The following is a 27,402-nucleotide window of genomic DNA, read 5'->3' on the forward strand; positions in this document are numbered from 1 at the left end:
CCCAAAGAGAAAGCCGCCGAGCAACGTATGTAAGCAACTGAAACAAAATGCAATCCATCGATAAATGGTAGTTTAAATACAAATATTTTATTTGTATCTGTATTAAAAGTTGTTTATTGTTTTACAATATGCACACATACATTTCGAACAGAATTGTTGCACAAGTGCAATCACAACAGTAACCTTTGTGGATATCGGTTGAAACTCTTTGTGGGATATATTCTAGGTAAGTAAACAAAAGAGTGTCAAAAACAGAGTGTAACTGTGTATTGTTTACGTTTTTCTCAAAAGAGTGGTCATATATAAAGCTGAGTTTCATGAGTGGCTAAAGAATGCGGAATTCAATGGATTTTATGGGCAGCACTTTAAGAAGAAGAGTGCACCTATTATTATTTTATAAAAAATAAATTCTTATGCATACTTTAAGACTTAAATTGTTGATACAATTATCAGAAGCATAAGTGGAGTAAGTAGAAGAAACGATGCTCGTTTGCCAGCTTGTTGCATTTGCCATTCGACTTACTGCAGATGCCATTGGCACATCTCGCTCTATGGCCCATAAATATTCATGGCAACTAATCGGTTTATGGCTGCCTTGGCATAATCGTATGCAATTCGCACGTCTTCAGACCATGCAGTTGGATTTTCCATCTCTTTATTTAATATGCTTCTAGTCAAGTCGAATTCATATACATATAATGTAGCTATTTGCCTGAGCCATGAAAGGCGGCATGAAGTTTCTCTATCTTAGAGTTTAATGCGATCTAATCGTTTGGTTTTAGTCAGTAATTAAGCAATTGCTTAGACACCATAATTTGATAAATAAATGTTTTACAAAACGAGCTTGATTTGAGTTTTTGCCACTCGCTTTTTCCCTTCTGCTTGTCTTTAACATATTAATAATTTGCTTAAAATGCCAAAATAAAAAAGGTGAAGGCACTTCAAACGCTTTCCGCGTTGGATACGATGTAAAAATTCAGCTAGCTCTGTTGCCCGGGTAATAAAATATTTGTCGAGCGCCATTTACAAAGTCATTTTCAAGCTCAATGTACTTTGAAAATAATGCTTACCATCTGCCTTTCACCTGTACTCCAACCGCCTTAGACTTAGTCCTAGCCAAGAGAGTCCTTCGGCCCTTATAGTAGCTGTTGTTCTAGTTTTTATTGCTCTCGCATGCCATTTTATGGTCTCGTTTTAGCTTCTTTTTCTTTTTCTCTGCCCAGGTGTGGGCGTGGCGGTAAGGTTTTTAAGGCGTTAGTATCGGCTTTTGTCGTTTGCCTTGCGAAACACGTGCTTTCATTTAAAATGTCATAAATATGTCGCGTATGGGCCCCAGCATTTTCTTGCCTCAAAGAAACACTTTACTCTAACCAGCTTCGGTTTTTTGTTTTTGTTTTTTTTCTTTCCTCTTTCTTTCTTGACATTTTTGCCAAAGCATTCGTATATGTATAACTTATATTGCATTTTTATTGAATATTTTTCATTGTTTCAAGATTTACCAAGCGTGACCAAAATGCGAAAAGAGTCACCGAAAAGGCTAAAAAAAAAATGAAAAGGATTTTCTACATGCGTATAGATATTGATTCAGGGCATATTAGAGTCGAATCCTGGGAGAAACTAAAGCTGCTGCAATGAAATATGTATGTCCTTCTATCAGCTTTTAACCCTGAGAGAATCGACAACAAGAAAACTTAAAATTACTACAAAAAAAGATTTAAAAAGTCTATAAAAAATATACGTTTTTGTGGCTAATTTTTGCTTTATTACCACAATTTTAAGGACCAATTTTGCACACTTCTCGGAGATTGATTAAACCAGTGTTGAAATTTTCAAATTTCAGCAACACCTGCGACTTGAAATCGTTTTGTGCGGGTAAAGTAAGCTGAAGAGAGATGCGAAAAGGAATTGTGCCTGCGGCTGGTACTGACCCGTGGACCTGGCTGCGGTTTTGTGGGCTCTTTGCCTGGCTCTCATGATGTTGGAGCTGGTTTTTAGCTATCCTCTTTATGTCTGCCTTTTGTCGCCGGGCATTGTTTTTGCTACATGACCATTGTTTAGTTTTGCATCCGTCAACAATGTTTGCTCTCTCCTTGGCCAAAAGCCATTGTTTTCATGGTGAAAATTTTTCCATTTCAGTTTTTTTTTTTTCTTTGGTTTGCTTTGTTGTGTTTCTGTTCCTCTTTGGGGTAAATGTTGGCCACGCTTCTTCCACTGGCGTGGCGAAAACGAAGCCTTTGACGTGGTCGATGCGGCTTTTAGCCATAGGCAAAGGCGAAGATACAACTTCATTATGAGTTTATTACACACACAGAGACTCCTTGGCTGGCAAGAGAACAATTCAGCTAAGAAAATTAACGCCCGTGTTGAGATTATTTCTAACTTAATGTCGTCGTCTGGTCCCAGACTTGGCCTCAGCCTCTTCGTCTTTAATCGCGGGTTTCCCTTTCGTGGCATTGTGTCTAGTGAAACTGAGTCTCCGTACGCAGGAGGCAGTGAGGCCGCGTAGTTTGCATTAATTTCACGTTAATTTTACGCGATAATCGTATTTTCCTGGCTATAATAGTCGAGAGTCAGCCGCTTCCATATTGTTTTAATGGCAAGATAAAATGTTCTTAATGGCATCTATTACAGATTTTATTTATGCACTTGAAAATCACATTAAACGCAATTATATTGGAAAGTTCCATGTCAAAGGAATTTGCCACAAAAAAAAAACACAAAATGAAATTCATTCCTTATAATCAATTTTCAATGACCAGAGTCAATTCGAGGAAATTCCATTTTATGGCCAATGTTCCTTAAAAATTCATTCATTCCATTTGATTTCATGAATTTTAAAATATACTTAACATAATGTGCAAATAAAGGATTCAATATAGAGGATAATATAGAAATTTTATGATGCCAAATGCAATGGGAAGATAAAATTTAGGAAATATTGATATCCTTCGGAATGTTAACTTCCAACTCCTCTCTTTTTGGTTCTCCGAATGTGGAACCTATTTAATCTTAAGGATAAGTTATATCAAATAAATTTCCTTCATACTTACTTTATAAACCAGGTAATAAAACTAATTGTCAACAACTGCTTTGTTATTTCTTTTCTGAAAGAAAGATAATCTGTTAAACTGGTTAAGAAGTTACGCAAAAAACAGTAACCCCTTTGAAGTGTAATCAATATTTGGGTGAACATCGACTATTTTCAAGCATGACTAGGCAAAAAGCGTAGAGGATTGAAATTTGGGCATATCTAAAGTTAGCTTGGAGCTTTTCATTATGTTTATTTGCTGCACACAACTAAATGTCGCCAAAGCTAAGGGACGTCCGTGCAGGGAAAAGGACACGACTACTACTATGTAGACCTTCAGTGAATTCTAATTATTCATTGTCGACGCGCCGCTCACGCTGACAGCAAAAACAATGCACGCACTCAACTGTGAAAACTGCAACAATGCGGCGCATTCCACACCCAGACAGAGATGGAGTGGGACAGCAAATAAAAGGGATGAAACGGGAGGGAGGAGACATTGGAGTTAAAGTAGGGATAAAGAGAACACGAGAAATATGTTGGGAAAGAGTGGAGACGCACAAAACTAAAAATGGGAAATATAAAAGCTTTGGGGCAAGGATTTTGTTCATGCGAAGGCAACATTTTTTACAATTTTCTAGTCGTTATTTAGCCATTGTTTTCCATTGTTGCCATTGTGGCAAATGCAGATACAAATGTATCTGTGCTCGTATCTGTATTTGTTTCTGTTTGTTATGGCAGCAATTTGCAGCATTTAGCCCAAGTCCATTTAACTTTAATGCACTTGTCCATTGAAGTTACGGCAAAATATTCACTCCATTGGCAACAATCAGTTAAGTACTTACATGTGTATTTCAGTTGCCAAACAAGATACAAAAGGATCAATCAATTAGCTAATATTTAACATGTAATAATAAACTTAAGAAGCTGAACATGGATCAGATCGCCATTGTAGATTTTAGAAAGCTAAAACACAAAACATTTGATTGAAAAACTGTTTACACTTTTAAACAATTTAAGTATTCAATTAGTTTGCTTTCCTCTTTGAAAAAAATACGTCAGTCTAATAATTTTCTTGTGATTTCGACATTTCCCTTTTGACCCTAAAGGCTGCGATTAGGTCACCATCGTTAGAGGCAATTACAAACATTTGGCACTGGCCAACAAACAATTAATGGAATTTATTTATTTTGGCTTCAAGCCAAAATTTGGTGTCAATGCTTTGCTTTCATTTTTATGTCACTTGGGTTCAAGGAGGCAATTGCTTTCTAATTTTTCATCATAATTGTTTAAAAAATTCGATGTAAAAACAACAAAAATTTTGGTTTTAATTCATGTGTAAGTTGGCATTTAAGTTGATGGCGAATTCGAGTTAACTATGGCTGTTCTTCCTTTTTGTTTTCCTGTTTAGATGCATACTGTTGATGGTACCGCTGTTTAACAGACGAGTGCAGTCAAAATCCCAGTAGTTCCTTCCTTGTACGTGGAGTTCCATTGAACGACGAAAGAGACCAACCATGGCCGGCAGTAATGGAATCGTTGTGAACACAACATCGCCCCTGGTCGGTCGTCGTTTGCATCGCGATGTAAATCGTCTAATGGCCTCGGGTCACCGTACCACAGTTGATGATGATATGATTAATTTGAATGTATTGTTTGAGGGACCGATGGGTACTGCCTATTCGGGCGGCGTTTGGAATGTGAGTGTGGTCATGCCACAGGACTATCCCTTGAAGGCTCCACGTGTGCGTTTCGTCACCAAGATATTGCATCCAAATATTGACTTCACTACCGGTCTAGTATGCATGAATGTATTTAAGCAGGCCTGGTCGCCTAGCTATGATCTAGTTAACATATTTGATACGTTTCTGCCACAATTATTGCGAAACCCGAATCCCAACGACCCATTAAACTGCCGTGCCGCCGCAATGATGAAACGCTCTGAGCATTTCTTTCATGAACAAGTCATTGTATGTGTCAAGACGTATGCTCTGCCCAGTGTTTTGCCCAATCGGGGTCAGAATGGAGATGAACTGGAGAAACGTTCTTCGGATCTAAGTTTGTCAGACCTCCTGTCCGATAATGATGAATGAAAGTAGGCCAAGTTGTCTCTTTTGTTATGTATTTTTGATCTTTTATCTTATCCATATATGGTATATATATTATTTTTCTTTTCGAAATTGCGTACAAGGGCATAGTGAAAATATTTGTGAAATAAAAACGAAACAATTGAAATTTAATCGTCGTTTCTTATTGACCATGACTATGTTGCTTTCTATTTTAAATCAATTGAACGCGTTGTGGCCAAAATTCAAAATTTCTGTTGGCCAGGCGGCTTCTATTGGTGCGCTCATGTGGAAATAACAATTTAATTGTGATAATTGTGCCTCGACAGGCAGCACAGACAATTGCATTTGATGGGGAAAAACGATGAGTGAAAGACGAGGCCGTTGTCATGGAAAAAGTGAGTTGGAGTGAGATGAAGATAGTTCTTGAGTTATTGAAAGATAAATATTTGATGAATCAGATTACGGTATGGTTCATTGACTCTCTTATCTTTCAGATGACAAACAAATAAATTCCAAATCATTTATCTGCGCTTAATTGGTAACACGAGATAAGTAGGCAAATACATTCATTTATAGCCATAGTAAATTGATTGTTGAAGTACATTGAAAGAAGGAAACAGCAATAGGGGAATCCAGTCGATAAACTTCAATTAAATTTTGAACAAAGAAATGTAACTAACTATTAATATTTAGGCATGAAATCTATTCAAGCTTTCCTTCCCTTCCTTAAGATACGACTTTCCTAATACTTTTGGCAAAGGAACAGCAGAAATTACAAAGGCAATTAGCCAAACAGTTAATATTCTTAGCAATTTCGTCTCATTTATTGCATTTTAAAGCTGTCTGCAATCCCAAATTGTATTTTGTGCGGTAAAATTGCTGCCGATTTCAATTTCCTTGGCCAATCAATACCAAAAAAAAAAAAAGAGGAAAATGAATGAAAAAGGCGATAATTCTGCTTGCTGACAAAATGAATTCGTCTGCCTGCCGAAATTGGTTTAATGCTGGCTATAAAAGTAGAATGGGCAATGGGAATTGTGCCACCTTTTTTTGGTTTGTTGTTTTTTTTTTCTTTTTGTGCCAATGCCAAATGTGAGTGGAGCATTGCCACTGTGCACTCTTCCAGACAGTTGAGCAGACAGAACCGAATCGAACAGAATCCAGACAACCAAAGGAGACTGGGAATTGGAAGATAGTGAGGCAAATTGTTAGAGCATGGAGGAGGCAGTGGAAATGAGAGTGGCATCGTAGTACCAAATTAGAATTTTTCTTTTGTGGCCCAACAAAGTTTGTATGGAAAGAATCGTCGTTGACTTTCAATGACTTTATCTGTATCAGGGATTTCGATAAAGAAATGATGCCATTAGATGAGCATTCGATTGTAAGTTAAAGTGCACAAACAATGTCTGAGAATTGTTAAAAATTATATTGAGCAAACAGTGTTAGCCAATGCACTTGGCCAAATAGAAGAATAGAAAATTCGCGATTGAGTTCAGTTTAGTATGAAATACTTTATAAAGACAACAAAAAGAAAATCAAAACTAAATTGACTATGTAAATTCTTAAATTTTAAATGAGGGATCTAAATTTTTAATTTTGGTTCTGCCATTCCATGAAAAGTTTGTTACTTAAGGCCTTTAACTTACGCTATTCGATAACGAATATTAAAGATGTTTCTTTTCAAAATACTATCTCCATTTCCATCAACAACTGAAAAGCAGCTTCAAAAACTTGCATCAAATCAAAAAAAAATTTTCATAGACAGAGCAAAAATAGATCATTTGTATGCCAATGGCCTGGCTTCCAAACTTGGAAGTAGACAAATATTTGTTGAGACATTAGAATATAAACCCCTAGGAATGAAGGACAAAGTTGAAGCTCCGTTTGGCAGCTGTTCTAAGACGTTTGTCTCATTTGGGAGAAAAGTTGAAATCATTTGCACGCTTCGCTTGCATTTTGTCTCCGCTCCGCTTTGCGTTAATTTATTCAAGTAAATTAACTCGGCTTTCGATGGGCCGTCGCAGGCGACTATATACATATAGAGAGAAGAAAAAGGGAGGGAGTTGCTGTGGTTACGTAGGAGTAAAGTGGCAGGTTCTACTCATTAGCATATTCTAATTAATTTATATTATTCCAAAACTGCACCGAACTTAATTGCTATGGCCACTTAGTTAATGAAATTGAGGCAAGTGAAGAAAAACCAAAGGCAGAAATTATTTAAGATGAAACAGAAATGAGGAGAGAAAAAATAATAATACTTTAGTAGTTCATGTAGTTTCAACAACTGTCGCACAGGATGCCAACATCTTTTTGAGATTACATAACATGCTAAGGATCTTCGCGTGGGTAACTCTATGGCTGGGTGGTTAATGGGGTTTTCTGTGGTTGCTCTGCGGTGCTGGGTGGTGTGGAGGAGTGTGGTACGGTGAAGTGTTGTGGGCTGGTTGTGCGTGCCTTTCATTAAGAAACAGCAAAAGCAGCTAGTTGAAGAGTTTTGTTGCTGTTGTTGGCAAACAATTTTAGTTACTGTAACTCTCAGGACTTCAGGACTCCGGGAGTGAGGCCTTCTGAGTTCGAGTTAGTTATGACTGCCAACTTTCAGGCACACAATTTGCATTTGGCCAAAAAAAAAAAAAAAAAAAAAAAAACAAGAAAACTTTTGGTTTGAGTGTTTGTAAGTTATTTCTGTATCTGGTTTCCTCATTTTCTTACCATTTCCCTGTTGCTGTTGTTGTTATTGTTACAGTTGACACATGTTTTTTCTTTTGGCACTTCTTGGTCTTTCAATGGGGAGTCCTTATGTCCTTGGCTCTGCATTTGACACAATGCGGTCTGAGCCCAGCCCTAGAGCTAATTTATGCCAAACAGTTATTCTTATATACGAAACGAATTCCAAGCACCTTTACCTTTGTGTGTGGCCCGCATAAATGTCTTCTCTAGTTAATAACACAGCTCTGGCAATTGCCATCCTCCACCATCAGCATCATCATCATCGTAGTCATCCCATCTCTGTCCCCATCTTTCCGGCCTATCAGCCCTGTACAACATATTCTCAGGTTTCTCCACTTAATGGTCCCTCTGTCTGTATGGTTCCACTTGAAAGTTATCCTCAGGTTGCTGCTGATTTCTCGTGACCATTGTTTGCCTAGACAATTGTGACTTGGTTTGTCTTGTTTGGGTGTGGCTTGGAATGTGCATCCTCAGCCATAGACTCAGCCTCATCCTGTAGAAAGGTTGCCAAACAATGCAGGTGGTTCAATTACCAAGCCGTTTTACAGCATGTTTAGATGACAACGTTTGTTGTCCTTCCTTCTGCTGGTTGGCAAAGTACATAAAACGACTCACTTTGCTTGCTATGGTAAAATGCCAATAAAAGAACAATAGACTCAAGGGTTATTTTAAAACTTACGTATATAAAGTTTGCACGAACTTGTTTATATAAAAATGGCAGCCCATTTTGTTTATCGAAAAATAACATTTTGAGGTCCATATACATGAATTAACAAGAACGGGCCAAGTCTTTAGTTTATAAACTTAAATTCATGTAAATTCCATCTCTAGAGTTTCGCCAAGAATTAAACCCAATTATATACCCAAAATTTTAAAAGATTTTTCAAACATGGGATAGACTTTAGTTCCAGGCGATTATCCAGTGATTATTAAATGCTCGATTACATTCCTAGCTAAATGAGTTGTCATTTAATCTTCTCCTTGTAAGCCCAATCCAGATTCGTTTCGGCAAATCTCTCTCAATTTAAATTGTCCCCATCAGATTCTAGAATGTAGACAAATCCGACACACTAACAGAGGATGTGATTTTCAAAATAATTGCTTTGGAAAAGAAAAAATGGAAAAATTGTGAAAAATCGAACCAGTATCCGTTCAGTACTTGCGGCGACCTTCAACGAATCAGCAAACAGGCGAATCGAGTTGAACCACACAAAAAACGAAACAAACCCAGACCAAAGCGATGAGAGTTCCACTTGCGCAATACCACAGTTTCCATTCAAATTGCTGGACATTAAGCGGATGTCGATAAATGAGATTGACAATGACAAACATGAAATCGAATGCAGAGTAAGGTTAACGCAAAGATGAAAAAGAATGCCAAGTTGAGTCAATAAAAATCGCTCCAAAATAAAATCGTGCTGAGGTCAAATGGCAAACAGCAAGCAAAAAGCAAAAAAAAAGGCAGAAAACAAAAAAAAATAAAAGGAGAAAATCCTTCAACCAATGCCAAACGAAACTGGAGAGCGAGATACAGGACAGAGGAAAGAGAAAGTAAGAGACGGGGCAGAGATTGAGTGACAGCTGGAACCTCTGGGTTAACAGATGGCAGAACATTTACGGTCACGGGTGGCACATGTGTCAACCAGAGGATGATTGGAGAGGGAATCCAACTGCCAACTGAAAATGACCAAATGTCAAGTGCACCAAGAGCAGATACCCCGCTCACATCCCTAAACAGTAGCGGAGTCCAATATCCATCTAACATGAAAGGGGGCTTCATTTCACTATAAATTTATAAGAAATGCTAATCATAGTTTATCTTTTTCGGACATTTTTATGCGAAAACTGGTCTTTCAGTTCTTCTTCCCTATCGGGAAGTTCCGCCACTGTCTTTACATCATCATGCTAAGTCCCATAAGTTTGTTTGAACGAGAATTAAAAAAACCCACTCTCCGCCCAACCAAACCAAACGAAGATGAAGGATTTGACTATGTATTCTGGAATAGCTGGCCACTTTTGGATGAATTGAATTTCAGTAAACATTGGCTTCAAAGGGGACCTCTGTGCTCCAATCCAAACTGAGAATGGAGGTGGAGCGGCGACTTTACCATGTACCATTTGCATAAATCAAATTTGAATATGCATCGCTGCCTGCCACTGGCAAGCTGGCTAGGATTTTAGCCAGAGAGACAGCTGGAAAGTTGGAATGGTGGTACTACACAAACAGCATCTGCCGACTTCAACACCCAAAAGCATCTCTCATCAGCCACACACACAAACACCACGTTCCCACCATATATACATACATATGCTCAACCAGGCAGCTAGATAAACACGTAAACAAAGCTTCAGGGAGCGGTGTGTCTGGGAAGCAGAGGCTTCTCTAGGTACTCGGTTGGTTGCCATGTAATTGCACCTATAGATGTACCCGTGTCTATGCGTTTGGCTGTGTGTAGGCGCTCTCCCGAAAAACGCAATGGGGAATAAGCACGCATCCGAAATTACGCACGCTCGCCCACAACACAAACAGAGAAGCTGTGCTGTAAAGCAGCAAACAACCGGAAACGGAAACACACCAGACAAAATATATTTCGCATTTTTCATGCTTGAATATGTAAAAAAAAAAAAAAAACCGGAAAATGTCACAACGATTATATTAACAGCTACGCATCGATTGACCTAAAACCATTTTTTTTTTTTTTGCCTTTTCTTTTTTTATTATCACTTTCAATTGATTTTGGTGGAAAATTTTGTTCTTTCACTTGCATTAGACAAAAAGCGTATATTATAACCATGTGTATGTATACATATGTTAAATAGCCAATTGTAGATAATTCTGGTATCAAATCGTTAATCATAGCTGATATTTCTTTCGTCTGTTAGGGCTGACTATTCAGCATAGTCGAATGGATGTCATCAATCAGTCTTGTAATGTAATTCTTATCATTCTTATCCGTGTCCTTTAAGTGGTTTCGAGAAAACGTTTGCTAAACTTTTGTCTGTTGTCTCCTTGGTGATTTCTTTTACCTAGAGTTCCTCGCACATTAGTTGGAAAGTTTTACATGCAGCTAATTTACGATGCACACACCACCCACATTCGCATTTGAAGTGCATTAACGCCTTGTTTATGAGTGAAGGAGTGGCTCACGCACGCTTTTCACCATTGCCTATTCCCTCCTTGCCATGTGTGAAAATGAAATAATAAATTTGCCTTAGAAAAAGGCAAAAACCTTTTACAAATATACAATGTTAAAACTCAATTTTAGTTGCACGACACGAACTTACTCGATGTAAGTATGTATGTATGTATGTACCAGTCTATGTGAAGAGTTTAAAAATTTTCGTACAACTTTGACTTGATTAAGATAGTTAGTTAGTTGCTCATTTTTGTGGTTTCATGTCTATAGTTACCTGTGACAGAGGTTAAAATGAAATTAGTGTCAATTAGCCAGAGTTCTAGGATGACTGCTAATTTGGCAAATTTTACACGCAGAGACACAGAATTCAATTTCCTTTCTTAAGTCTTAGCCGCAATGAAAATATTTTGTTGGTTTTCCATTTATTAATAATGAAATTGACAAAAACACTAATCAATAATTACTACATTACAAATAACTCTGGGGCTTTTCGCCACACCTTTCTGGAATTTGGACTCATTTCAAGGCACACAAGATTTCTTTAAGATTTCATGAATTCCTTATAGATCTGGATGGCCAGGAGAGAAAATTCTATATGAAAAAGTATATTTATCAGCTTTTTCTTGTCTAATTATTTCCTGCCAAAGTAAAACTTCATGACCGGAAATGATGAAAATTGGCTAGAATTTCACTTTGGCGTGGTGTAAATAAACTATATTTTAGTACTTGTATTAGTGGCCTTTGTTAATGGATCCATCTGAGAGTCCATGTTTGGTGGCTTCCTATTTTCGTCTTGACTGTTGGGTGACGCTGCTGGTCCTGATGTGGGTGGCGGTAACGTAGCTGGTGGAGGTAGTGGTGACTCCTCTTTGGCGCCAAAGAATGGCAAAAATGATGGATACCCGTTGTTGTTGTTATTACCAGCACCACCGCCTCCTCCTCCACCACCGGCACCACTCTTACCTTTTCCAGATTTCTCGAAAGGCGTCATCATTTCCATGGGGAATGGGTAGATAATATGACATTGACGCTCTGAGGCTATCGATGTTAGAATTTGCAAATGCCTCAACTAGAAAAAATAAAGTAAGAAATATAAAAATCCTAAATAAAACGTTCATAAACTTGCCTGCAATGTAATTTTATTCTCAGCCATGACATCAGAGGCATCCTTAAGTGCCTGCGACGCCTTCAGCTCACCCTCAGCCGAAATAATCTTGGCTCGTGCCTCTCTATGAGCTTCAGCCTCGCTGGCGAGGGATCTCTGCAAGCTTTCTGGCAGACGAATATCCTTTCTGGAACAAATTCAGATATTGGTATTTTCATTATATATTTAAAACGAACCCACAATTCAACCCTTTCCACTCTCACTCCCCATCTCGCAGTTATGCCATCCACTACATAGCCAATCTCTCGCGACAGAGCTTCCCTAGAGGTGAGCAATTGAATCAGACTCTTGGATCCCACTATAGTTCTAAGAGTCGTCTGGGCTATCATCATGGTGGCCTCATACACGTTGGCCACTTGGATGACGGCATCCATCGGACTGTAGATGCAGTAGTAGAGCACGGCATCCACGCGAATCGTCACCGAATCCTTGGTAAGGATATCCTGGGATGGTACCACTTCACAAATGGTTCGCATATCCACATTTATCCAAGAATCGATGCAGGGAAGAACCCAGGAAATGCCAGGACCTAGTATACCCTTTCTGCAATGCATTTAGAAGACGTTTAGAAATTCGAGTCAAACAGAATATATGGGCCACCTGACTCGTCCCAGACGAAAGACCACCAATCGCTCATGTTCCTTCACCACCGCAATACACAAGAAGAAAGCAATGGGGAAAAATATTATTGCCAGAGCTATGGAACCAATGTACAATATTTTCTCAAAAATCGTGTCTTCTTCGTCTTCAGCTAAAAAAAACAAACTCCTTCATTTAAGGACTCTATGGACTACTTCAATGTCCTAACAATTGAGAATTCTCACTGGTTTTTATAAATCTTTTAGGTTGTTGGTTGGGATCAGGTTGTTGTTCTTGAGGAAATGGCCGTTCAGCTGGCGTCTTGCCTCCTGCAGCTGCTGTTGGTGGTGGAGATGAATCTGCGTAGGCAGCGTCTTTTGTATCTGGAGTGACATCTTGGTTGCCAGGTTGCTCTTCGCTTTGCCTTTGTTCGTTATTCATAACTATTAATTTTGGAGAAAGTTTTGTAATAAAAAATATTACATATTTCTAGATGTTTTGAAAGTATTCACATAGAAATCGGGCTAACGAAAGAGAGAAAGAGTTGAATTATACAGAAAATGAGAAGCATTTGGCACATTTAATTAATTTTGAAGAAAAAAAACTAATGTTTTAATTGCAATATGAAGCAAAACACGTTGCATGTTAATTTGAGACTCCCCCTAAAACAATCAAAAACTGTCGATGGGAATAAAATAAACCAATTTCCTGCCGCATTGCCGTTGGCTTTTGGTGGTTGGGTGATTGGGTGGTCGGCGGTCACCACAGGCGCGGATGTGTGTCGAAAATTGTTGGCATGAAAAGCAAAAACTTTTCGCCCCAAAAGTTGTGTAAATGTGCGGATTTCTGGTAGTCGGAAACATAAATTTCAATATAACCGAAAAATGTCACACTTCCGCTTGCCCGCCAGCCGTTGCGCCCACCGAAACCGAACCAGGCAAAAAGTACAAATTGAAATAGAAACAATTTCAAGCGGTTTCCATATTTTCCTCCGCACGTTTTAACCCAATTTTCGGTGCTCATCGAGCCACGTTCGTTTTAATTGAGCTCGCCGTCCTTCAGCCTCTCTCTCTCATCTAATTATACAATATAATATTGAGGATATTATTTTGTTCTTCTCTCAGGCCCATCTCTATGCAGAGCCGACATTGTGTCACGTCCAGAGCCAAACATTTTGCCAGGAGTCACAAAGTGAGTGTTGAAATCGGAAACTCTGTGTGAACGAAGTTCATTTTTTCCTGTCAGATTTTTGACACGTCGACGCTAAAGCAGTCATGCGAAAAAATACTACATACTTTCCTTTCGTTTTATGCTTGGTTTCTCGTTTCTTTTTTTTCCTTTTGCCACTGGAAATCTTAAAGAAGTGGCTGGCTTATGGGGTAAAGTAAGTACATATAGCATAGGATGCCACTTCTAAGTTGATTGCGGCTTGGCCTTGCTGCAGCTCTAAGGCTCTTTGAGTTTTTAGTTTTCAGTTTTAGTTTGAGCAGCTGCAGGAAGACGAAAACGGAAATTTATGAGCACTAGCGCTGTTTTCGCATTTCCCTATTTGTCTGGGAAGTAAGCAATTTTTCCATTTACCGTGACAAAAAAGAGGAAATGAATTAAAAACGATTTGGAGACCATTAGACAAACTGCCACCAGAGATGAAATCAAACAAATTTGATTGACTCTTTAACTACTTGGAAACCTTTTCGATACACCGAAGTGTCTATATAGTTTTTAAATTGAAGTCCTATCAGTTTACCTAACACGTACTAGCTTGTACATATGTATGTCTATCTAATATCCAGCACATGCCCATTTGGTATGCTTATGGCCAAGCTCATAATGGGACCGCAGCTTAATATGCAATGCCACAACATCGAGAATATGAGGGCCGAGTGAGAGGAGAATAAAGAGGATGTCCATGCCAGTGTAGAAGTGGCCTACAAGTGCTAATGAAAACGAAAATCACGCGTACGCCAAATGAAGTTAGTTGGCCATGTGCCTGAGCTAGAGTGGACTGCCAGGCATATGGAAAAGGAGATGAGATGGGTTGGGATGGGATGGAATGTCAGAACAACCGGGTCAGAGTGCGGCTGGGGCCAGCTGGATAATGCACTTTGAATGCACTCGCCGCAGAAACCGAAAAACCGAAAACAGAAAACACATAACCAAGACCGAACCTCAACCGAATGAATGAATGAGTTGGAAGACAGGATATGAATGGGGCCAAAACGCTTGAGCATCATCTGTAGGCCAAGACAACAACAACAACAACCAAAAGAAAAACCAAAAGAAATAAAAAACTCAGCTAAATGACCTCGTTAGTGGTAGTTGCTGTTGTTCTTCTTCTTCTGTTGCATGTCTACATCTATGTATCGTTTTATGTCTGTCTGCCCTCTTGTACTCTGTTCCATAAATTGTAGCCCCAAAAAGGACACACTCAGCTAACACTTACACCCAACGAAGAATTACTAAAAACCATTAAAGGATTTATCTATCAATTGAAGCGACAAGTTCATGGAATTTAAACAATTGTGTGCCAGAGACTGTGTGTTAATGTGCAAGTGTTTGTGTGTTGGTGGTGTATGTGTGCGTGGAATCATTAGCAAGACATTTATATGACTCGAGCGCTCCATTTCGAGTCCTGTTTCGGCTTATGTTTATGTATATCAAGACCGTATGTCGAGCATAAATTAAGTAAGTCAAACCCAAAAGAAAGAAAAAACTTTGCGACAAGAATGGAAAAACAAACATGTTAAAAACATGTGTCGCCGTATGTTTAACATGGGACTTTTAGTCTACATCTCAAGTTTGTTCTATTCCATATACTTTTCGTTTTCTGTTTTTAAAGAAATCAAACTTTTTGTGTTAGCAGGTTTAATCTCTCAATTTCGTCATTATGGGAAACGTTTTTTGAAGATTAAATCGGCGTTTGTGTTGCTTTAATGCTTACAAAACAGTTTCTTAGGGCGAGTTTCGGTTGCTGCATTTTAGTTAATGCAAAATGCATTACTGAAATAAAATGTCCCTAAGAGCCTTTTCATTACTAATCCTGCAGTTTGTTTCTGTAAATCTGACAACGAATTGCTCTTAAGTGTTAAGGACAATATAAAGCACTTGCTTGATACTCGTTGTCGATCAAACAAAGGACGAGTCATTCTTGAAGGAATTAAAGTAAACTTCCTAACACAACAAAGTCTCTGCCAGTCACCTGAATTTGTTTTTTTGTTTTTGTGGAATGGCGTGAGTCCTTTTGTCCCTGCCTTATCTTTATCCTCCATTCACAATCGCCATTTTATCTGAAGAGAGTGAGAGTTAAGCTGGCAATCGTTAATGCCAACACATTTTCACTTTTTTTGCACCCACTTGGCAAATTTACGTATTCTTTTTACTTGAACCAGAAAAAAACAAAATCCAATGCCACACTTTGCCACCCTGCTCCTGCGGCAAGGAGTCGTCTCATGCATTTTGTGTAAGCGGACAGCAAATCCTTACGGAAAAAATGGGATTTTATTGCTCAAATGCTCCTGTTGCTCGTTCTGTTTCCGGACTAGAATTTTATCGGATGTCTCTAAAATTTATGTGGAATGGGCCATGTCCTGGATGATGCTCAGCTCCCAGCACTCAGTTTCTGTGACTTGAAAGATTAAAAGCTTCACTTATTCAACATTAATATATTTGCGTCATGCTTGGACTGTTTGGACCATGCCTTAAATTGGTAAGAATTTTGCGGACATAATTTAATTTATTAGAAACTTTTACTACCACAATGTCTATTGAGTTGGCCAATCTTTAGCCAGAGCCTTTCGGCCAATGCCGTTGTCCTGTATTCAATTTTGTCTCTGACATTTGTCGATATCTCAAGTCAGTTGTTCAGATTTCCATGCCTTGACTCTTTGTTGTCAACTGCGAACAATAAGCGAAAAAGAAGAGAAATTTAATGAAATTTCAAATTGCCACTCGCCTTCTTCTCTTTCTCTTTCTTTTGCTCTATCTCTGCTTCTTACTTCGTCTGTGTATCTGTCTGCCGTGTCCATGTCTGTCTTGCGTGCATTCGTGACCATGTTCATGTCCTGTGTATACCGTCTTTCGTCTGCCATCTACCATGCTCACTGTCTCTGTCCATGTTTCCTTTGTGCTCCAGTGACAGCTGCTCATTTCACGCTTGATAATTTCAATGAATTTTTGTGCCCACCCCAAAAGAAGGAGACTCCATTACCATCTAACACCCATAACAAGAGCATTTGTATGCTGCTTCATTAATTAAATTTGACTTTTATGCCAATATATATGTATATGAATAGTTCATAGTTTCATTTGTTTATGCAAATAACTGAACTAATCTCAATTACTTACTTCAGCGACTCAAAGCAAAGCATCACTCGACGCTGACTAAAACGAATTTAACTTTGAGGTAATTTGTCTACCAACCTTTAAGATGTATGTATAACAAGATGCTCGTTTTTAGAACCTTTTACACGAACTGACACTTTATTTGCATGAATATTTTGTAGAAATCCAAACAATGACAAATAATTATAATTCATCATATTAAATTTAAAAATTTAATAAATTCGGGATTTTTAATGTGCATCTCGCTTTGCTCTTTCTCGACGAGCATCAATCATATTTCGCTTACAGCCGTTCCAGGGTCGTACTCGCAATACATCATCGTTCCTAGCCGGCAAGTAGGCGTAAAAGTTGCTAGTGCCGTCGCCCCCCTTTGAAAACTGGGCTCCCATGAAGGACCAGCAGAAGGCAGTGTGATGCATTAGTTTCTCATTGAGAGCACGATTATATGAAGTCTTCAACTTGTTGGCCATTTTATCTATTTTGCCACGATTGGCATAGTTCAAATTTGCGTTCTGGTATTTCTTTAAGTTCAGAGGTGGCGGTGCCCGCTGCAGTTCGATGACCGCCCTGAAGGCAAGTTTGGCATATTTCATGGTGGCCTCAATTTCTTCCTGCGAATAGGTTTTGCCATAGCGTCGTTTTATCCACTCTCGCAGCATTATGTTCTTGTGTGAATCAGGAAAACTGGCAAAGACAAAGCGGGGATCTTGTCGCAGTATGGACATGCCATCGCGCAGCATTGTTTCCATTAAATTTTCATCGTTTGCATCATAGTAGGTACGATTATATGTTAGTTTGACATCGTTAATATCTTTTTTATAGAAGGTGCCTTGCTTCAATGAAATGGTGCAAGCTTTATCGAAGGTATTTATGGATTTTTGCCACATGGCCTCGGCACATTGTACAATCGCCTCGACGACATTGGCACGAGTGCATTCAGTTGGTTCCCTGCAAGTGCAACCGACTTCTTTGGATGATAGCTCTGGTTCTGATAAAGCCTTAAGAGAATTCAACGCCTGGCGATGTATAACTTGAATGGGTTCCAGGGGTGCGCAACACTGATGAAAAGTTTCGTGATAATGGAACACATACGGCTGATGTAATTGCTGCGATCTAAAGTATCTGTTGGATGTCGAAAGTTGAGTTGCTTGATCGACAGGTTCCAATGATTTGCTGAATTTTGTACACCGAGGTCTTAATTTTGTACACGAAGGCTTCTTCACAGAGCGAAGCAGAAGTACTGGGCAGTCAGGTTTGGATGCATCGTCATCGTGTGACAAATGGTCACATCTTTCCTCTTGGCCACCTTTACATCTACTTTGTACTTCGACATCTCTAATCTCACTCACAAGGGATGTTGCTTTATTCTTTAGGTGGGCAATCGGATCAAAATCGTCCATCCCAATAAGGCACTTAAATTTACTGTCCTGTGCCTCTGTCTTCACTATGGAGTACTCACAAAGTTTACAATCCTTTACCAGCATAGTTTCGGTATATTGCATTACTTTCAGTTTCTCCCAACGTTGAGTGTATTCCTCGACATCCTTATTCAATTGATCGATAATTCGTTTCTTTCGTTCCCTATTTGCCCTGGCGTTGACGTCAATCAATTCGAGAAATTTGTGGTGGGCCTTGACAATCAGCTCATCCCTGATCAATTGCTCCTGCTTCACAGCTTCTCGATGAGTACTACAAAGCATTTTTTTCTCAGAGTCTTTTATTTGATGGATGCTGCAGCTCTTGGGCCAGTCCTGCAAAATGACTCTGACCATATGATAAATCTCACCCTTCATTGGACTGAGCGTGTAGGAGGCAAACCAGCGATTTGCAGAATTGAACTTATACTTGGGCTGGTCACCAGCAGGCCAAAAAGAAAAGTTAACTGTATAATCGCTTTTTTTGCTGTTCTTGGATGTCCGAATTTGCTTTGGTCTGGGATGTCTCCAGAAATAGGGCGAAATATTCGTTTTGATACCAAGCCGCTTGAGAGGCGGCCGTGTTTCCGTCGTTCCTTCTTTAAGTCCCTTCTTTTTGTCCAATCGTTCCTGATTTTCAAGACTTAGATGTCCTGGCGGCAGTATGCGATCGAGCTCATGCAATGTCATATGCAGATCCAAATGCATCACGCTGGACATCAAGACCTGTTCGTTATACGTGTATTCAGTGCGATTGCACTTATAGAAACCTTCCCAGAGGAAATATAAAAAAGCCAAATCGCTGCCGCGGCTCATGACAATTAACTTCTTGAGCCACGTTCGGTTAATCAATGGATTGATACCCAATTTGGTGAGACAAGCGTGCACCCTGTATGTGCTGCCCTGTTCCCCATCATCTCGCAGAGCATTAATAAGGCCCGACAAGGCATCAACTTGACTCATTGAAAGCTGTCGATACCATAAGGCCACATCATGCGATTTGCGGAAATCAGAAAAAATGTCTTCAGAGTTTCTTTTTGGGTTTGAACCTTTAGTCGCGGCTGCCATTGGTTGATTTCTATAAAACTTTAAATTTTGATAAAAAGTTTTTTCTTTTATATGTATAAGTTTTGTATTCTGTATACTGCTCTTAAAATCTACTCAAAAACTAAACATAATTTCATCATCTCCATGGAGTTAAAAATACAAATGTGTCAGTACAAGTCAAAGCCAACTTTTTACAAAATTCATTCATTCATATGAAAATGATATCTTCATTCCAAAATCCTCTTCTCAGTTTTATTTTTAATAATCCTTCTCTACACCAATCACTCGCATGGCAATCAACAGGTTTCCCCCTTTTTCCTGACTTTCGATGCACTTGTCAATTATTCTCAATTATTACTCGTACGATGCCACACAAAATAATGGTATACTCTGCTTCTGTCCCATTACAAGCACTCTGAATACAGTGGACAATGACAGATTAGTCTGCCAGCAACGGACATTCATTTGCTCTCTTCGTGTTTTGGTCCATCCTTGGGGACTAATAACTTTATCCCCACCACCCAGCCATCAACAGTGCAGGAATATAATAGACTAATTTTCTATATGCTCGACATGTGACGCGCCAGGATAATTGGCTGTCACAAGGCTGTGGACAAGGAAGAAGCCAAAGATCTAGGGACCAAGACCCCGAGACCATATGCTACCACAGTGGCAGATTCTGCTGCACATTTGCAATCAGATAAAAATTTTGTTGCTATAGGAAAGATAGAGAGTGAGAGCAACAGAGGAAGAGAAGAGGAAAAAGGATGGAGCCAAATCACATAAATTACTTTATGATGGCATCTCGACGATGGCATGAATCTCGGTCTGTGAGAGAAGAAAAAGTTTTTTTCTTTCATTTTTCTATTTTGTTTGTTTTTTATTATCATTCCAGTTCGGCCAGCACATGTGGTCACGGAGTAAAAAGTTCCCAACTGCTTGCCGACTGACTACTGCCACACAGTGCATCACAAAAGGAAGCAACAAAAGTCATTTCGAAGTTATTATGCCCCAGCCTTCCAATCCATCCTTCCACTCTCCCATCTGCTCGACTCTGGATGGCCCGTGCCTTTAGTTCACTGGCCAGTTGCCATTTGTTTGTCGCTCTATAAAAAAATCCAAATGGAGGCGAGAAAACAAAAGTTTTAGTTCTTTGCCTCTGAACTTTTGTCAGCTGTGATAAAGTTTTGTTTCCCCTTTATTTTCCCCCACTCTTCTCTATAGTATATTATATTATATTATTCTTTTTGTGACTGGGCCCAGGCCACTCGGGCAATTTTTGACCATTTTGCATTTATTTGGTAATATTTTTTTTAGTAAAAAAAAGTTTCTCATTTGGCGATATTGTGAAAACGCAATTGCGAAAAAATTTTCCAAGTTTTCAGTTACTTCTAAAGTTAAAACAATATCCACCATGCAAATGATTAAATTTTTTTGTATACCTCTTGAAAAATTTCCCCAACACCTTCTTTTAATTATTCACTGATGTCGCCTTTTATAATGACACTCGAATCACAAATACTTTTATTATTACCAGAAAGCAACATATCAAGACTAAAGTTCAGGGTGTGTGAACTTTAGCTGTCTGAATTTGGTAGTTGATACATCATTTTCTCCGCAAATGTTTTCAAAAATCATTTCTCTAAATTAAAGATTCTCTTTAAAATTTCAAGTTATGAGAAGAGAAGAAGAGAAAGATTCTAAGCTCATAAAGGCGACAGAAAGCGGTCAACCTCCTTTAGGTTCCAAGGATGATGGCATAAAAGATATATCCCCCAACCAGGAGGAACCCCCACGTTCAGGGAGAGGGACTCCGCTACTTTACTACTTTCGTAAACTCAAAAATATAAAAACCAGTAAGAATCATCATCAGATGAAGGAGATAGTCAAAAGGGTATATAAAAGATATTTTTCTTTAGCTGAAGACGAAGAAGACACGATTTTTGAGAAAATATTGTACATTGGTTCCATAGCTCTGGCCATAATATTTTTCCCCATTGCTTTCTTCTTGTGTATTGCGGTGGTGAAGGAACATGAGCGATTGGTGGTCTTTCGTCTGGGACGAGTCAGGTGGCCCATATATTCTGTTTGACTCGAATTTCTAAACGTCTTCTAAATGCATTGCAGAAAGGGTATACTAGGTCCTGGCATTTCCTGGGTTCTTCCCTGCATCGATTCTTGGATAAATGTGGATATGCGAACCATTTGTGAAGTGGTACCATCCCAGGATATCCTTACCAAGGATTCGGTGACGATTCGCGTGGATGCCGTGCTCTACTACTGCATCTACAGTCCGATGGATGCCGTCATCCAAGTGGCCAACGTGTATGAGGCCACCATGATGATAGCCCAGACGACTCTTAGAACTATAGTGGGATCCAAGTCTCTGATTCAATTGCTCACCTCTAGGGAAGCTCTGTCGCGAGAGATTGGCTATGTAGTGGATGGCATAACTGAGAGATGGGGAGTGAGAGTGGAAAGGGTTGAATTGTGGGTTCGTTTTAAATATATCATGAAAATACCAATATCTGAATTTGTTCCAGAAAGGATATTCGTCTGCCAGAAAGCTTGCAGAGATCCTTGGCCAGTGAGGCTGAAGCTCATAGAGAGGCACGAGCCAAGATTATTTCGGCTGAGGGTGAGCTGAAGGCGTCGCAGGCACTTAAGGATGCCTCTGATGTCATGGCTGAGAATAAAATTACATTGCAGGCAAGCTGTTAAATGCCATTTTCGTGAAGTGTTTATGTAATTTGGTAATTTTCAGTTGAGACATTTGCAAATTCTCACTTTGATAGCATCAGAGCGCCAGTGCCATATTATATATCCGATCCCAATGGACATGATGACACCATTCGAAGTAAAATCGAGCGGCAACTCCAATAAGCCAGATGACGGCAACGACAGCGGCATTGACGATAGGCCAATAACATTTATAACAAGCAATTTTTCTAACCCAAATCCACAGCGAAAGATTAGCTTTAGGATCGATGTTCCAGATGTCGATCCTTCTGAGCCGAACGAGGATGTCGACAGAAAACCTGCTGCGGATCAAAATACAAATAACACAGATCGTCAGCCAATGCCAAGACGATCTCGAAGGAACAGAACCACTTTAGATCTAATGCCGCTGAATCCAGAGCGCCCGGAAATCGGAAGTCGATTGCAGGTCGTAAGATCTAACGATTCCAATACGAGCAACGACAATCAGCGAGCTGAGAACCCTCCAAGAGATGAAACTAAGCCGGGTGATTTTTTTTTTTTTGATCAAGCCAGTTATCGAAAATTATGCTTTCCATATGTATCAGTAAAATCGTTTTATTTGCAATTTGCATTTGTGGTTTTTGATTTACGATGACATGCTGTCAAAATATGGAAAGGGCTTTGTGTCAGTAATTGACAATAAAAGAAAATCAATTTGTCAATTGCAATAATTTTCATTTTAAAGCAACTGTTAAAACTGTTAAAACTTTTAATTCCATTTCGGGCATCGGGCATCGGCCATCGGTCGTATCGGAAACGCCGCAACAAATAAATCAAAGTCAGGCGGCAACAAGGGACCAACTGCGGCGGCAGCTGCAGCGGCCAATGAATTAAAAGTGCAAACAAACAAACCAACAAACAAACCAGCAAAAGTTTTCAATTTCGTTGTGATTTAAGTGCCTCAGCCGGGACACCGGGATAGCGGGAGACCAGGAGATCGGGACACTGGGACACCGGATTGCATGGTTTGTGTATCGCCGTCGCGGCATGTCGAAGCCACTAAAATAAATTTGTTTTACAAAAAATATCTCATAAATTTCTTTCTGCTGGCCATAATTTGAGCAATCATTTAGACATAACATAAATATATAAAAACGTAGTTTTGCCTAACAAATTTTGTTTCAATTTCAAATTAAATGCAATTGATTTCTTTTTTTTACGGGCAATTGCATGAATTCAAAACCGGTAAACAACAATTGAAATAAAACCGAAAACGTAACACGAAAACAAATATCATATACATTTTCCCGTATCGTCAGCGATTAAGGCCCAAAACGAGTGTGAGGAGTCGACTATTTATAGGCAAATGTTGATCCGATGCCAGGCAGGAGCCAAGGGCAGACGAGATACTCGTTTGTATGTATGTGATTCAGAAATTGGAATCCGAGTCGAGGGCTTCGGTGACCCTTTCAGCTATACATATAGCCACAGCTACAGCTTTAGCAAATGGCAATTTTTAATATGAAGAAACAGTGGTGAAGTTCTAGTGGTTAATGTAAGAATTAAATGCTTGCCAAAAAATATAATAATTCGATTTTTCTATTTATGAGTTGAAAGTATATTTCAGCTACTTAATTTTGTATTTACTTTTGTGGCAATTGTTCAAAGCACTTTAGACCAGTGTGAGTCCCATGGAGAATATTTATTTGTTTTTGTGTTGCCCGCTGCAGTTGTTTGACTGTTTGTTGGCTCACAAAGAAAGCGTAAAAAACTGTATAAAACCGCTTCCAAAACAGTGAAAGAAAAAAATTCACAAAAAAAAGAAGAAAGGAAAATGAAAATTTGAAGGAAAAAACAAAAATAAAATGGGTCGAAACACATTTCATAAATCTTCTCCACGATTGAGCACAGCTACGACAGATTTTGAATTTGTAGTCTTTATTTTTGGCTGAACTCTTCTATTCATTTTTGCTCAATTTTTGATGCTTTTGTTTCTACTCTTGTGGAGTCAATCAGATACCAATATTTTATTGACTAGCTTCCAGGCAATAGAATGATGCAAAGTATCTCTTTTTCCTTCTTTTTGGTAAGGGATTAAATGCACATATATAATTGGAAACTGACTTGTGCGTGATTGACCTATCTTTTATTCCCTTCCTTTTAAATGAAACGAATTCGCTTTACATGCTTCAGGAATGTTATTTATTTAGTATGCAATTAGTTCACATTTTCAGTTATTGCTCTGATTGCACTTCAGCCAATTGGCCCATTGAATTCCATGGCCAGGTTTCTTAGTGTTTTCATTATCTAAAATTGAGGATGTTGGGCTGGCACTGGAACCATTGGAAGTATTGTTACTTTCCGGCGACTGATCTTCCTTAGGGGAGGAAGTTTCATTGCTAGATTCGTTAGATTTTATTGCTGGTAAATTTAAGTTTTGCAATGGCACTCCTATTTGATAGGTCTTCCATAGCTTGGAGGGTATATTTAAGTTGCCAAAGATTTTATTTGATGCTCCCGCTTTGTACCTGGGATAAGAGTAGGGTCTACAACCGAAGAGATGCCCGCGTCCACATCTTCCATTTTGATGTATTTCCGTACTATAAGATTGAATTTCCTCTCCTCCTAATTTTCTCCTTCTACGTCTTTTTCTGGGAGCTTTCTGCATAATGCAGCTGCTGGAGATTAACCAGATGCCCAAGCCTATTATAAAAAAAACAAATACTACGATGAGAGCAAAGAACATAGATCTAAGTCGAAAGTCCTCATCTTCATCCTCATGTATATCCAACTCGCGCTTCAGTCGCAAACAGTCATGAGTTGTCATCAGTTTAAACCGCTCTTCAGACATATCTTTTTACTCAAATTCTAATCACCATTTGAGGCAATACTGAGTTCACGTCAATTAATTTCGAAACAAACATATTGTTAGTTACAATGCTTTGAATGTTCGGTCCAGCACACTGAGATATTCACAAACTCACAAAGAGTATTTAAGCTCGTTTGTTGCATATTTCAATTAACATAGATTTCTATCAAGCATAAGTGCTGAATATTTGCATGGAATTTAATAATTCATTTTGTTGATTGTGTAATTGACACACATAGTTTCTATGCTTATTCACATTCCAAATCAATTTAATGAATAAAACTTAAAGTTTCAAGTGAACGCTCTGTGGCCAGCTAAGGAAGCAGAAGCTGATGATGAAGCAAAGACCTACGCATGCTTTTGGGCGGCAACATTTATAACCAGGCCAATAGCTAGTGGAATGAACGTACATTTAGGGTCGACAGCTGGCGGTTTGGTTTGTGGGAAGCAAGCGGCAGAGCCACCAAGAACAGCATATTAGAATTTGATAAATGTGCAGCAAGTGAATGTGAAACAAAGCGAGTAATGGGAGAGAATCAGCTGTGGGAGCAGCTCAGGTACACTAAGAGAAAAAAGGTGCAAGTTTTGCACTATAAAGATATCTAAAATGTAGATTGCCTTGTTCTTACTACAATGTATATCACAGAAAATCACAAATGATTGCAAAAGTTATTTTTATATATTATTTTGATAACTTGATAAGAATAATCTCTATTTCTCTCTCTGTATTGACAGCATTGAATACTTGCAGCTTTATTCTTTACACGATTTAACTCGTTGATTTTGTGGCTTATACTCATTAAGCTGGGCAAGGCCCTCAATGGCATTGTTTGTATGGTTCAGGACTAAGCGAGCCTGCAACCGTCTTTTCCCTCGTCCAACGGTCTATTCCTCCATGCATTCTTCTTTCCGGATTTTTAGTTCAACCATAAACTCGTAGCCCAGATGGCTCTTTGTTTAACTCGGTCTCAGGCTTGTACTCCAACTGGCCTTAAACTGGACTCCCTCGCATGTGTGATGTGGTACGTCGTCCTTTCTGCCCCGTGTCCCCGTCGGTTGCCTGACAAGGATGTGACCTGCATGTTGAGGCTTGATTTTTATTCCCTTGGTCTTGATTTATTTTTATGCTTTATGCCCCAACAGTTGCCATTGTTAGTGAAGAGAGCTGAGACTCACTCACTCCCCGACTCCAGTATTCACGAACTCAAACAAAATGCGCCAAGTGTATGGAAAATATTAATAATAATCTTTGCCTTCTGGTTGCTTCGTTATTTATTAATGATCCTCATGCTGCTGAGGTCAGTTAAAGCCGAGCATAAACAGAAATAAACAAGAGTTCACTAATTCGATGATGATTTTTAAACAAACCTTGTTATAAATAATTCAACGGCTCACAAATTGCAATTCAAATCGTAAATCAGATATTAATGTGGAATTTGATTGAATGTCGATTTAAATTTCACTTTGAATTACATTTATCTGCCAGTTAATGGCAGTTAAGTAACGAATACAAAATGCCAATTTAATTAATAGAACTGTCGTTAATATTCCGAATCAATCACCTATTAGGTAAAGCTTAAGCTGCTAATGGGTCAGGTCATGGTTAATAATTAAACTATTAAATCATAGTTAATAACTAAGAGTTTCGCACACACACACACACAAATCACAATGGATAGAGTTTCATCAGGTTCAACAGTCTTTTTGATGATGTGCAAAATCAGCTTTCACAGCAAATTAGGCAGGCAAACATTAAAAACTTTGACAGACAGACAGAGACAGGGACCGAGGTTGAGTTAGGTCGGCACCTCAGACCTCGACATAGACTGCCAGACAGACACAAAGTTTGCCCAGCGGCAGTGGCAGCGGCGGCGACTCCTCAGAATTTACACATGTTCCTCTGTCTCTCTCTCTCTCTCGCTCTCCATGTATGTATATGAGGAGTGCAAAAGTTTTTAAACCTCATCGAGTTGAAGGGTGAAGGATTCTCTGATGCCACAAAACGACAAAAAGTCACAAACCAAGCAAGAAGCACAAAAAAAAGGATGAAAGAACAGAACCAAATAAAAACTTTAGCGGCCACAGGAGCCAAAACCAAAGAAAAAAAACCCAAGAAATTTATACAAAAGTGCAACAGAACTTTTCAATGTGGCATGGTGGAAGAATTTTTATTTCAGCAAAAGTTTCTTTGTTTTAACCTTTTCGTGACGGTTTTTATCTTATCGCTGCGACATTAGAAGGAGACAATTTACATTTAAATTCTTTTTCCTTAAAGCAAATATTCAGCAAAAAATTAAAGGCACTTTTATTGAGCAAACAAAT

At 38.9% G+C, this 27,402-nt stretch overlaps 5 protein-coding genes and 2 long non-coding RNA genes across 10 annotated transcripts in view; 4 read left to right on the forward strand and 3 right to left on the reverse strand.

The window, feature by feature from the left end:
• Positions 1 to 20,022, forward strand: part of LOC137584561 (uncharacterized) — a 49,389-nt gene extending 29,367 nt beyond the window's left edge. Inside the window, exon 3 of the long non-coding RNA XR_011033487.1 lies at positions 19,923 to 20,022. This is a non-coding gene — a long non-coding RNA (uncharacterized lncRNA). The remainder of the gene's footprint in view (positions 1 to 19,922) is intronic.
• On the forward strand, positions 4,282 to 5,263 carry LOC137585261 (uncharacterized). The gene is made up of 2 exons (XM_068300968.1): positions 4,282 to 4,366; positions 4,440 to 5,263. The coding sequence occupies exon 2, from the start codon at positions 4,546 to 4,548 to the stop codon at positions 5,119 to 5,121; it is 576 nt and encodes a 191-aa protein (XP_068157069.1). The 5' UTR covers positions 4,282 to 4,366; positions 4,440 to 4,545; the 3' UTR covers positions 5,122 to 5,263.
• On the forward strand, positions 5,321 to 5,621 carry LOC137583823 (uncharacterized). 2 transcript variants are annotated; one of them, XR_011033446.1, is made up of 2 exons: positions 5,321 to 5,492; positions 5,556 to 5,621. It is a non-coding gene; the product is annotated as an uncharacterized lncRNA (long non-coding RNA). The 2 variants fall into 2 exon arrangements; XR_011033445.1 differs by having other exon boundaries at positions 5,592 to 5,621.
• On the reverse strand, positions 11,370 to 13,246 carry LOC137585014 (stomatin-like protein 3). Of its 3 annotated transcripts, none has more exons than XM_068300642.1 (6): positions 12,954 to 13,246; positions 12,730 to 12,880; positions 12,310 to 12,672; positions 12,091 to 12,256; positions 11,691 to 12,033; positions 11,370 to 11,532 (listed from the first exon to the last, which is right to left on the reverse strand). In XM_068300642.1, exons 1-6 carry the CDS (start codon positions 13,147 to 13,149, stop codon positions 11,525 to 11,527), a joined length of 1,227 nt encoding a protein of 408 aa, XP_068156743.1. In that variant the 5' UTR covers positions 13,150 to 13,246; the 3' UTR covers positions 11,370 to 11,524. The 3 variants fall into 3 exon arrangements, with proteins under 3 accessions (XP_068156743.1, XP_068156742.1, XP_068156744.1); XM_068300641.1 differs by having other exon boundaries at positions 11,370 to 11,555; XM_068300643.1 differs by having other exon boundaries at positions 11,370 to 11,555; positions 12,938 to 13,095.
• Positions 17,158 to 19,631, reverse strand: ssp5 (short spindle 5). The gene has a single exon (XM_068300325.1). It carries the CDS (start codon positions 19,530 to 19,532, stop codon positions 17,280 to 17,282), a length of 2,253 nt encoding a protein of 750 aa, XP_068156426.1. The 5' UTR covers positions 19,533 to 19,631; the 3' UTR covers positions 17,158 to 17,279.
• Positions 20,023 to 21,149: 1,127 nt separating the features above from the next.
• LOC137583893 (stomatin-like protein 3) lies at positions 21,150 to 23,279 on the forward strand. The gene is made up of 6 exons (XM_068299078.1): positions 21,150 to 21,367; positions 21,431 to 21,581; positions 21,639 to 22,001; positions 22,055 to 22,220; positions 22,276 to 22,815; positions 23,169 to 23,279. The coding sequence occupies exons 1-6, from the start codon at positions 21,187 to 21,189 to the stop codon at positions 23,277 to 23,279; spliced, it is 1,512 nt and encodes a 503-aa protein (XP_068155179.1). The 5' UTR covers positions 21,150 to 21,186.
• A 1,162-nt stretch (positions 23,280 to 24,441) lies between these two features.
• LOC137583894 (uncharacterized) lies at positions 24,442 to 25,062 on the reverse strand. Its single transcript, XM_068299079.1, has one exon. It carries the CDS (start codon positions 25,060 to 25,062, stop codon positions 24,442 to 24,444), a length of 621 nt encoding a protein of 206 aa, XP_068155180.1.
• Between the last annotated feature and the right edge of the window lie 2,340 nt (positions 25,063 to 27,402).

Source organism: Drosophila tropicalis, unplaced genomic scaffold (genome assembly GCF_018151085.1).
Source record: "Drosophila tropicalis isolate 14030-0801.00 unplaced genomic scaffold, ASM1815108v1 contig_878, whole genome shotgun sequence".
Taxonomy (NCBI): Eukaryota; Metazoa; Arthropoda; class Insecta; order Diptera; family Drosophilidae; genus Drosophila; species Drosophila tropicalis.